General features: G+C 41.1%; 1 protein-coding gene across 3 annotated transcripts in view; it reads right to left on the bottom strand.

Annotated features, from left to right (window-relative positions):
* ARHGEF25 (Rho guanine nucleotide exchange factor 25) overlaps positions 1-12,752 on the bottom strand; it is a 429,432-nt gene that overhangs the window by 20,400 nt on the left and 396,280 nt on the right. For all 3 annotated transcript variants that reach the window (XM_089692599.1, XM_089692601.1, XM_089692606.1), the window contains 2 exons: positions 7,007-7,084; positions 5,263-5,454 (listed from right to left, as the gene is read on the bottom strand). In XM_089692599.1, the coding sequence (XP_089548725.1) occupies positions 5,263-5,454; positions 7,007-7,084 (270 nt within the window). The remainder of the gene's footprint in view (positions 1-5,262; positions 5,455-7,006; positions 7,085-12,752) is intronic.

The raw sequence follows: 12,752 nt of genomic DNA, 5'->3' as shown, positions 1-12,752 counted from the left end.
TATATGCACAGGTGCAGAGGGTCCTACCCAAAGACCCTGCCAAAAGTCAAAGAACCAGAAGAGGCATTACCCATACCCTCCCAAACATGGCAGCATCTATCTAGCTACTTTCAACCTACTTACACACTACAAGATCAGTTTTAATCCACATTTTAGGGGAAACCTGTGCTCAAAGAAATCAGTGGGCTGCCAGTGCCATCTCGTTTCAGTAAATGTTAGTTGCTTGGTTGTGTTTATCATCAGTACTTTCTGAGTCACATATCCAAAACAAGTATGCATCCAGTAAAATTAGAACTTCTGATTTGTATTCTTGTTCAGAGTCCAAAAGTATTATAGTCAGAGGACAACCAAGTAACTAGCATTTACAGAAGGTAATCGTTACAATATTTTTACTTGTACTTTGGTTAGTAGTAGTTTCCTTAAAATAGGTGCAGCATTACCTCTATGCACTACAGGGATGGATTTAAGGCACACATAGCCTTTCCAATGTTCCTTAGCTATATGAGTGAAGGAGATCAACTTGTCGTGTGCATTAATAAATTATACGGTCTTAAAAAAATAATTTGTATGCATAGTTTGGAACTATCTACGGACATTGGCGCAGCCATTTTGCTTCTTTCTTTCTAGCTCACAACTGATTCTCTGCAGTAATGACAGTACCCACAGATCGTGTGATCTAGTGTGCCTAGTCTTCGATCCCAGCAAGAAAAAGAACTTAACAATGTGATTAACATGTGTCCTGTTTATTCAAGCGAAATGTGAATTTTAATGGTAGCCGCATTTTAACACACATGCTGTGAGCTGAAGGAAGTCTACCTCGACAAATCAAACAGTACACCAATATTATTAAGTCTTTATTTATCTGGATACACTGCTGGAAAGAAAACATTGTGTTCTGTTATACTTGTGGTCTATCACCTGTCATAGATAACATCAGGATGAGGGAAACAGACAATCTACTAACTGTAATGCAAAGTGCTGTTTAATCCAGCAGTATCCCATTTCACCCCTCCCCCCCCAGATATTATTAATGAACTACAATTCTCTGTATGCAGGCACTGCTGCAGCTCACATTACCCAAAAAGGGTACATAACATGAGACCGAAGTATGTCATTTTACTGGTAATTATTATCCTAATACACAGGACACAATACACTGTAGATCTCCTTGTTTAGTATCAATAAAATCTGCACTATCTTTCCTTCAGCACCACTGGAGAGCACTGAAGCATATTGTTGGCACAGTAGGACACACAGCAGTAATCGGATCCTAGAAGCAGTAGGCGGATAATGCATTGTTTGATCAACACTGGATGATAATCATTTGGCGGGATTGCCTAGGCACTAATTACAGAATTGGTTCAATAATACAGACATATCCACACCTGCATCCACAACTTGTAGAAAAAAAGAAAAGGATAAAGCAAGACACAGTATGAAATGTTTGGTTATTTGCAATAAAATGGTGCAAACACTGGAAGATCATACTTTCTGCTGACACAATCATATTTTAATTTGTGCTATCTTACAATAGGGTCAGCAGCACTGAGTCACAGGCAATGGCATTGACACCTTTACTGTGATGACATCACTGAACATGCCTCAGACAACAACAACCATACATAAAGACCTCCAGACTATTCTCTGTGATTAGCAACAACAGTCTCTACCAGGCCCCATTCAGACTTGTACTCTGTGCAGTTCCGACACAAGTTCAGCTTTTTCTAAAGAATCATCAATCATCACGAGATGTTAATCAACAGACCCCATCAAGCACATTCTTTAAAAGAGTATGGAAAAAATATTCTCCTCCTCCACTCTGAGAACTCTTAGGCACCAGCTGTCTGCTCTGCCCCTCCAGCACTCATTGGAGCGCTGGGCTGTGGAGGGGGCAGGAGGGTCTGTCTTAAGCTCTTGGTAGATCGCAGAGAGGCTGATCCAAGTACCGGCCCAGGCTTCTGGGTGGATGCTGACCATATAATCAGGATCTTTTCAAAGCTTGGACCGCCTCTGTGACAGCAGCCAACTGTGGGCTTTAGCCTGCTGTCAGCTGAAAACGGGTATCAGGAGTGCAGAACAGACTGCGCTCCTGTGATCTACAGGATAAATATAGCCTAAAAAGCTTTTAAAATGGTCAATCCAAAATTTTAATCCCACTAGACACTGGAGAGTGAAACCACCCAATAGCTTCTCATATCACTAGGGAACTCCAGTGGGAGAGGCACTTGTGCTTGAATTCCTGAGTTTGTACATCTGCTGTGGCCATTATAAGAGGGTTGATATTCCACAATTTGGAATATCATTTCAAGCATACCATATTTTTCGCTCCATAAGACGCACCTGACCATAAGACGCGCCTAGGTTTTAGAGGAGAAAAACAAGAAAAAAAATATTCTAAACCAATGGACTGCAGACATAGTACAGGGAATGACCAGAGACTGCGGAAACAGTACATGAGATGACCAGAGACTGCGGACATACTACAGGAGATGACCAGAGACTGCGGACATACTACAGGAGATGACCAAAGGCTATGGACACAGTATAGGAGAAGGACCAGAGACTGCGGACACAGTACAGGAAATGGACCAGAGACTGCGGACATACTACAGGAGATGACCAGAGACAGCGGACATAGTACAGGAGATGACCAGAGACTGCAGACATAGTACAGGAGATGACCAGAGACTGCGGACACAGTGCAGGGGATGACCAGAGACTGCAGACACAGTACAGGAGATGACCAGAGACTGGAGACACAGTGCAGGGGATGACCAGAGACTGCAGACAGTACAGGGGATGACCAGAGACTGCGGACAGTACAGGGGATGACCAGAGACTGTGGACAGTACAAGAGATGACCAGAGACTGCGGACAGTATAGGGGATGACCAGAGACTGCAGACAGTATAGGGGATGACCAGAGACTGCAGACAGTATAGGGGATGACCAGAGACTGCGGACAGTATAGGGAATGACCAGAGACTGTGGACAGTATAGGGGAGGACCAGAGACTGCGGACAGTATAGGGGATGAACAGAGACTGCGGACAGTATAGGGCATGACCAGACACTGCGGACCTTTAGGGAGGGAGGGGGAGCGGGTACCTGAATTTGACAGGTACCCACTCCCACGTCCGCGGAGTTCTCCTTCCTATACTGTGGGCACCCGACTTTGACAGCCGCAAGAAGCTCTGCACTTTGTGAATGGCCCGGCGTCTTTTGGGACCTGTCATGTGTCCCAGAAGACACCGGACCATTCACAAAGACTACAGTGCTGGACTGAGGAACAGGTGAATACCGGCCCGGTATTCTGACATGGTGGCAGCGGAAATACCGGACCGGCCGCTTTATATTCGCACCATAAGACGCACTGACATTTTCCCCCCTTTTTTGGGGGAACAAAGTGCGTCTTATGGAGCGAAAAATACGGTGTATACCAGCAGCTCGCTATTGACATATTTGTGGGTTTTTTTTATTAAAAATCTTTCTGAGAATTAGTAAGAGACCCTGGTCCTTGAGGACACATTTTATCTTCTAGTTGTGGCATAATAAGGGGGTCCCACACTATTGGCTGGATTTTGTATATATTTTATTATGTGGAGAGTGCAACAGAAGATGCTGCTAATGAAAGGATGATTGAGACATCCAACATTCCCAGATGAACGAGAGCAGAGTTGGGAATTGTCTCACTGTTGGAATGTTACTGTTTAATACATATAGGAATCCAGGAGGTGATACCAGACGGACCATTCAATTTTCATCTGTCACAGTCTGGAAGAGATGGAATCCTGGTGCACATGCCCATTATCTTTGGGACTTTGTATATTGCAGGTTACTCTAGCAGTGCCAAGAGTGCACAGTGTACTGCAGCAGCAGTTTATCTTCATGGGAGGCTTGCCTTCAAATCTCCAATACCCATGTACTCTGGTGAACATGAATTGCTAAGAGGTCCAGGCAGACCCTACTACAATCCTGATGTTAAGCAGATCTTCCACTGTCCAACAGTGAAAAAAAATTAGGCTTTTCAATGTTAGATAATAAACTACTTCAATTGATGGTAACCTTTCAATTTGCTGGCAGGTTCCACAGTCCTGAGAGGACAGATCATATCACATTGTACTCCTTGCAGTAGAGGTGAAAAATAAAGTTCTGTCCAAATCATTAATTACACACAGTTGAGATGCATATGTGACTACTGTTTTACCAACCAAATATTTGTCATTTAATTCAGCACCAGTAGATTATACTGCTTATTGGACTACGAATGAACTTTATCAGACATTAAGGCCCTCTGTCTGCCTCTTTCTGCCTAAAAATATATCTCCAGCTACCAGTGAATACATATTAAAGCGGTATTAAACCCAAAATCAATAATGTTATATATTGCAGCTTGCCAATCATTAGATGTTGTGGCTCCATTAGTTTTCTTTTTTTAGTTCTTTCCCCTCTGTTTTTACCTGGTGATCTTACCAGTAACACACCCCCTGTATTAAAGTGCCTACACAGGGAGCGCAGCATTTTCAGTTTGGGGGGTGGGGGGTAGTGTTATATGTACCAGCACATTTAGATATATTAACAAAATAAAGGAAAATGCCAGCTCACATTTTATAATCACTTACAGCAAAGCGTTTTTTCCTTTTAAGAAAATAAAAGCTGATCATTGCAATTTCTCATGTCAGTTGTAAATGGTTTGTCTTATCCCTGTACACTGATACCTCTGGAAGAGAGCTTGTTCTGTTGAAAAACAACAGATTTACTGGCTGCATCAGCAGATGAAAATAAAGGAAAGGAAACTAACGCCTCCTAGATTGTAAGCTTTAACGTGCAGGGCCATCTGTGTCCTCTCTGCAATGTCTACATTCATTTTGTAAAGAGCTGCGCAAACTGTTGGCGCTATATAAATCCTGTATAATAATAATGCAGCTATCACATCTAAGAACTGATAAGCTGCAATATAATAAATGTTTGCTTTTGGGTTTAATATTGATTTAAAGATACAGCACTGTGCAATGATTCACACACCATGCAAAAGCTCCCACTCTCAGTCTGATATCTGCAAGTTATGTGGGAAGATAAAATAAAACAGATCTCAGGTAGTTATATTAGCATTTAAATAATAAATGTAATAATTTTTTATCAATTCCTAATTTAATAACTGTATTTTAAGAGGGTTTGTAGTAAATAAAACAAATAACAAGATTCCATTAATTATATTAAAAACGTAAGGCAATTTTGACTGCTGAGTGAAGCCCAGCATTTACCTTGATGCTGTTTTTAAAGATGTACCCAGGCAATGAGAAACCCTTCTTCTTGTCAATGGGTTCACTAAAGATGATAAGCTGCTCAAAGAGGAAGATCCTGCGTTCTTTACCCCGGGTCAGAAAACTGCACTCTTGTTCCATCACCAAAAAGGTGTCTTGCTGGAGAAGCTTCCCCTGAGCTGTGATCTTTCCCTAAACAAAAAACAAACACATTGTTAACAGTTGTTAAACGTTTTTGACGTTTCAGCAGATATAAAAGACACATAATAATAACTAATGTATTCAATAATATATCTTTAAATTAGCATCTTAAAATCCTATTTACAGCAGCACTTAGACTGGGGGTGGGAGGGGCAGGTTTGGTGATTGCGGACTCCAGCGTCTGGCTCTGCTTTTGCCTACCTAGGAATTGTGTTTGTTCCCAACAACCTCTGGGTATTAATAAACCCTGTGTCTCTCACATCTTTTAAAAATCTGACAAGCCGTGTGGGACCTCCCTATGAAGGCAGCAGCAACTGTGTAGGTCTAGGAACGTAACAGCAAATATCTGAACAGGTTTTTCACTTTCAGGGTTTAAAATGACAGGGATAGCCCTATTACTAGCATGTTTCTCAGTTGGCCTCCTGTCCTGGTGGATATGCATGGAGCAGCAAATGTTGATGCTCCATGCCTGTGAGCAAGCCCGTTGTAGGTGAAATGCGTCTGGAGAGTGTGGTTTGTTGGATGGAGACACTATATAAGTATGCAGCCATCTCTAATTTTTCATAAAATAAGGCAATAAGTCGATTTTACTATGGAGTGCCACTCTCATATAGTGCATATAGCATTAAACAAGTAGTTATTCTATATAAATGAGCGTATCTTGGATTATACAAGATAACCATGTCCTCTACTCTAATTCTGGACATACCTTACCAGCAAGTAGCTGCTGTAGTTAGTGAAAGTGGAATCAGAAGAGCAAAGGTGAAGAACAAAAATGAAGAACAGAGAAGCCTAAGCTACATGGACTGCGAACTTGATAAGAAAGAATGGGTATTCAAATAATTTGGAAATAAATAGGCATGACGCAGCCTATACATTTTATTTAGGTTCATGCACCATAGCTTGTGCATTGAGACAATTATGAATATACAGGAGAACATATCCCATAAAAACATGTAAGTTTCAAATTGTATTGCCATTAGACCAGCAGCTCTGGGTTTGCAATCTTAAAGTGATATCAAACGTTTGTTGTTAAAAAATAACAACCACTTCATACTTACCTGCTCTGTGTAATGGTTTTACACAAAGCAGCCCCAATCATCCTCTTCTTGGGTCCCCCGCCGGTGCTCCTGGCTCCTCCCCCTTGACCAATGCCCCCAACAGCAAGTTGCTTTCCACAGGGGCACTGGTGCATGCTCACTCCTAAACCCCGCTCTATGCATCCATAATACTCAGATATCTCCCCCCCCCCCCGCTCTCTCCTCACTAGCTGTAATTGACACCCGCTGCTGTGTCTACTCCAATGAGGCGAGAGATACAATAGAATACAATAGCTCAGCTGGGGGAATATCCACATCAACCACTGGTTGAATGAAGAAAATAACTCATTTATGGGCTGCCTTACATTGGTCCAGCTTGCCTTGAAAAGTAGTGATGCCAATGATTCAACATAAAAACAGATGGACATGAGAGAAATTTCAGCCAACAAAACATAATTTTAGTCCAGTTTATGCCCTATGCTTTATAGTAAATAACGACATACCTCAAACCCTTGCAATCGGCCAAGGTTCATCATGTCATTGCATCGTTTGGGGACAAAGCACATCACTTCCACAGCTTTCTGTAAACACCAACATACAGCATGACTATACAGGCAGGTAGATTCAGAGGGATTTAAGTCTATACCAAAAACACGTAAACATTTCAGCACAGAGAAGTAAAAGCATGTCCCATTGAATAATGTTTTCACTCCCATAATCACTATATTCTGCAAACATGTTTACAGCTGAAAGTCCACATGTAGCCAAGGGTGCCTATATATAGTTTGATAAAAGAAATTAGTGCAACAGATCGGAGTATAGCCTATGATGTAATAAAATAAAACACCTAGGGAAAAAAGATCCCTTGATAGAGTACAATATTGGGGGTACAGTGTTGGCCAACACTACAGAGGAAAAAGATTTGGAAGTACATATTTCAGATGATTTTGAGCAAACAGCGTGGACAATGCAGAACAGAATTCTAGGATGGATCACTAGAGGTGTCACCAGCAGGAGAATAGAGGTCCTAATTTCCCTATACTGATCTTTAGTATAGAATTATATAGTTTAGAACAGAACTAGTCTGGAGACAGGCAACAAAAATAGTGAAAGGTCTGATGAATAATACATATCAACAGAGACTTCAAGAACCTACTATATACAGGCTGGAGGAAAGAAGGGAAAGGGGAGACATGATTGAAACCTTTAAATACATCAAGGGGGTGAATAAGGTTTAGGAAGGCAGTATTTTTAATATATAAACCAAGATCAAGAACACTGAGACCTGACTTCATATTTGCAGGAGGAAAGTTCAAAACTAATCTTAGAAAGTATTATTTATCTTAAAGGGTAGTTAATGTTTGGAACAGGCTTCCAGCAAAGGGAATGAGTCAGTCAACAGAAAGTAAATTTGAACATGTTTACGACAAACACAGATCTATGCTCAGACAAAAAAATACAAAATAAAAAAACAAAACACACACACATATATAAATTTAAAATATGGGACAGACTCAATGGACCACTTGTTCTTTCTTATGCCACCAGAAAAGCACACCGATATTTTCTGACATGCTGGAAAATCTATGCAAAACAGTTGTCAGACATTTGTTGCTTTGCTTCTCCATAAGTGGTTGGTATTCCTCAAACCACAAATGCATTATTATGTAATACCGGCTGAAAAAGGCGATAGATCGCTTGTGGCATGCTCTGTAAACTAATTATTCTTGGTGTGAAATTTGACCTTAAATGTTACTTATAACTTGTTTAATAAACAAGGTGATCTTCTGTGGTTTTGTTAGATTTAGCGGCAACAATTATATGTTTGCCTTTTTTTCTGAGAACTATGCAAATCATATTTGTTACCAATGCTGTGGGATACTGCAACTATTTCCCTATATGCTGTGAAATGTAATAAATCCATTATTTGCTTCCCCAGGCTATCTGTATTGCGCTCTCTCCTCCAATAACAAAGTCGTTGTAGTCGCACAGTTCTATACATCACAAATAATGTAATTTAATTTTCTAATTATGTAGCTCCGAACTTCCACAAGTAACACATGTGAGAAATGGCTGGGCAGTGCAGTGGACAAATTAAAGTTAAATAGACATGTCTGGCTGTCCTCATGTCTTGGGTGAGCAGCATTTTTGTTTAATCTATGAGGCAATGAACCATACTGCAGACTTACCAGGAGCAACACATTAGTAGCTAGACATGGTTTGCTAACTTGTCCAATTGCCATCTGCCCCACAGAACCATGGACACAGGTACTTCACAGACATTAGATCATCACCTCTTATGCCTGAACACCTATGAACCCTAACATTCCCTCCAAACAACTTGTTGCTTTAGGTCCTATCTACACTCAAATTCAGACCTGCTGATTCTATACTGTAGAGCCATAAAAACATACAGAGAAGAAAAAGGGACTTTTTAAGCACCAAAACTACAAAAAGATAAAAAGATCTTATATAAAAAAATACAAATTTATTGAACATAGTACATCAATGAAAAACATAGACAAAATACCGTATTTTCCGGCGTATAAAACGACTTTTCAACCCCTGAAAATCTTCTAAAAAGTCGGGGGTCGTCTTATACGCCGGTGCGAGCCGGTGTCAGGGCGGCACTTTTTCGAGGGGCGGCGCGGCGCCGCCCCCTCCTCCTCCAAAGGACACAAAGTACAGGGGTGGGCAGAGGGGCTGCTGTACCTTACCTGGCTCCGGTCCCACGACGATCCGGTCCAGGAAGCGCGGCTGCTCCTTCTTTCAGTTCGGCCGCTCGATGGTCACGCGGCCACTCGGCTCCGCCTCCTCACCGGTGATTGGGCGCCAGCACTGGAAAGGCACAGAGGCGACCAATCACCTGCGAGGAGGCGGAGCCGAGCGGCCCCGCGAAAATCGAGCGGCCGAACTGGAAGAAGGAGCAGCCGCTCCTCTCCCCCACTGACACTAACGATGGGGCACTACTGCTCCTCCCCACTGACACCAACGATGAGGCACTGTTCCTCCTCCACTGACACCAACGATGAGGCACTGTTCCTCAAAAAAAAGAGACGTTTTGGATTTATGAACTAAATTCCTTGCAACCATTTGGGTTAAATGTCGATATAGATTTGAATTGTTTTCTCACAAATTTTTAATTTTTAATTTTTATGTTATTTTAAGTATATTTTTATATAGGCAACTGTTTAAAGATGATATATGGGAGATTGTATGCTTTTTGTACAATTTTTGCATTATTTTTGTATTATTACTAGAGTTCCCCTTTATTTGTGTTTAAAGTGTTACTGGCCCTTTAAGTTCCCTTTTTGAAACACAGTCTTAGAGGGTGCTGGCCCGTTAATGTATTTATTTATTTAATTTATTTATCATTAGTGTTTTATTTAAATTTCTTTTTATTCTATTTTTGTTCTCTTGTTTTAAAGTTTTTTTGCTTGTGATGGCAAATATATTGGATACATTGTATATCCTTTGTGGACTCCTGTCATCTGTGGGGCGGCTTGCTTTGCTTGATTCCCCATTGATGTCAGCTGTTCGTTTCCTGTGAGTGAATATTTAAGGAGGTTGAGACGTCTCACATCTATCCGCTCCGTGAGGACGTCGATGACGAAACGCGTAGGGCGGAGCTTGATTGATGTGACGTCATTACGTTTTTGGCTGCCAGCTACTGCGCATGTGCTGAGTAGCCAGGCTCGTTTATGTGATTGCTGTTATGCTGTTGATGCTGGTGTTGGCTGGGACACCTCTTGAGTAAGTGCAATGAGTACCTAATAAAGGAATTGGTTTTTATAATATTGCACCATGAAGTCTTTCTGTTTCTCTCGAGTGCTTGGCATTTCCCCCCATGGATACGTTTGAAGGTGGTCCTTTATCTAATGGAGAAGTGGATTTTCGATTAACTACAAAGTTTTTCATCCTGTTATTTCGATCGATGAGGATCGGTGTGTTGCAGAGTTTCCGTTTCTGAAGATATATTTATGGATGATCTGCTATTATCAAGGTTTTTTGGTGAAATTTTTCATATTTAGACACTTTTTTTGCACAAAAGTTTTTTGCACTTAAAAGTTTTTTTTTTTATATATTTTTTTGTGGTATTGGCATATATATATATTTTTCTGGACTTATGATTTGATGATTTCTTTATATATATTTATATATTTATACACATTTACTAGCGCAAATTATTTATTTACTGTTCCTCCCCCACTGACACCAACGATGAGGCACTGTTCCTCCCCCACTGACACCAACGATGAGGCACTGTTCTCCCCACTGATACCAATGATGGGGCACTATTCCTCCTCTCCACTGACACCAATGATGGGGTACTATTCTCCCCACTGATACCAATGATGGGGCACTATTCCTCCCACTGATACCAACGATGGGGCACTATTCTCCCCACTGACACCAATGATGGGGCACTATTCCTCCCCACTGACACCAATGATGGGGCACTATTCCTCCCACTGACACCAATGATGGGGCGCAATTCCTGCCACTGACACCAATGATGGGGTGCTATTCCTCCCACTGACACCAATGATGGGGTGCTATTCCTCCCACTGACACCAATGATGGGGTGCTATTCCTCCCACTGACACCAATGATGGGGCACTATTCCTCCCACTGATACCAATGATGGGCTGCTATTCCTCCCACTGACACCAATGATGGGGCACAATTCCTCCCACTGACACCAATGATGGGGCACGATTCTTCCCACTGACACCAATGATGGGGCACTATTCCTCCCACTGACTAATGATGGGGCACTATTCCTCCCACTGACACCAATGAAGAGGCACTATTCCTCCCACTGACACCAATGATGGGGCACTATTCCTCCCACTGACACCAATGAAGAGGCACTACTCCTCCCACTGACACCAATGATGGGGCACTATTTCATCCACTGACTAATGATGGGGCACTATTCCTCACACACTGACACTAATGATGGGGCACCATCATTGGTGTCAGTGGGAGGAATAGTGTCCCATCATTGGTATCAGTGGGAGGAATAGTGCCCCATCATTGGTGTCAGTGGATGAAATAGTGCCCCATCATTGGTGTCAGTGGGAGGAGTAGTGCCTCATCATTGGTGTCAGTGGGAGGAATAGCACCCCATCATTGGTGTCAGTGGGAGGAGTAGTGCCTCATCATTGGTGTCAGTGGGAGGAATAGCACCCCATCATTGGAATACCATACTGAAATAGCATACCATATTGAAATCAAATTTGATGTTTTTTCATTTTTATTTGATGTGTGTTGGAAGAGGGGTAGTCTTATACGGCGAGTATAGCTCAAACCCTATATTTTAACAGGAAAAGTAGGGGGTCGTCTTATACGCCCAGTCGTCTTATACGCCGGAAAATACGGTACATAAAACATAATGTTGAGTTTTATGTATTGTGTCTATGTTTTTTCATTGATGTACTACAGTATGTTCAATAAATTTGTTTTTTTATATTAGATCTTTTTTTCTTTTTGTGGTTTTGGTGCTTAAAAAGTCCCTTTTTTTTCTCTGTATGTTTTTTTATGGCTCTGCAATTTTGGAATAAGCACCCTGTATGTTTAACACATTTGACCAGCACTATATATTTTCAAATGATTCTATACTGTAGATCAACAGTTGAAGTACAAATACAACTAAAGTCATTTTTTTCCTTTTCTTTTGGATGGTGTAGGAAATGGATAGAAACCATTTTTTATTTATTTACTTTTTTTCAGGTTTCCAAGTGAAAATATACATGCCAAACTAATATAAGCAAAGTAGTATGTACAAGCAAAGAAAGAGTAGGTTATGGATTTTATTCCATTCCAATGGCATGTCGTAAATGCTTTGTTAAAAATGTTTAACAAAAAGCAGTATAATAAAAAGGTAGAGTAGGTACATTAATTGTTCACACTTTTAAACATATCCAACATTGGTGAAGGGGCATATTATGATGTATCAGATGTACAAACAAGTACATAACCACTGGCCAGGGGTTTGGAGAATGGTTAGGGTGTACACGGGAGAAAGAAAAGGGGGGCAGAAGTGAAGACAAGGTCTAGTCCTTGTTCCAGTGGGAATTAGATGCATAAAAATAACCATACAACATTGTGAATCATTTACTAATTAATCATTAGAGGTTAACAAAGCCTCCATTTAAGAGCATGTAGTTTTGAAAGCTGTCCAGACAACCCATATCTATCAATAATTATCTTGGGTATTTTTGTGGTTGTGAATTAGTGCTTCCA

Source organism: Staurois parvus, unplaced genomic scaffold, assembly GCF_062004578.1.
Source record: "Staurois parvus isolate SC_StPar_1 unplaced genomic scaffold, SC_StPar_1.0 ptg000023l, whole genome shotgun sequence".
Taxonomy (NCBI): domain Eukaryota; kingdom Metazoa; phylum Chordata; class Amphibia; order Anura; family Ranidae; genus Staurois; species Staurois parvus.
Note: the sequence above shows the minus strand (reverse complement) of the source record. Positions and strands in the feature narration are given on the sequence as shown.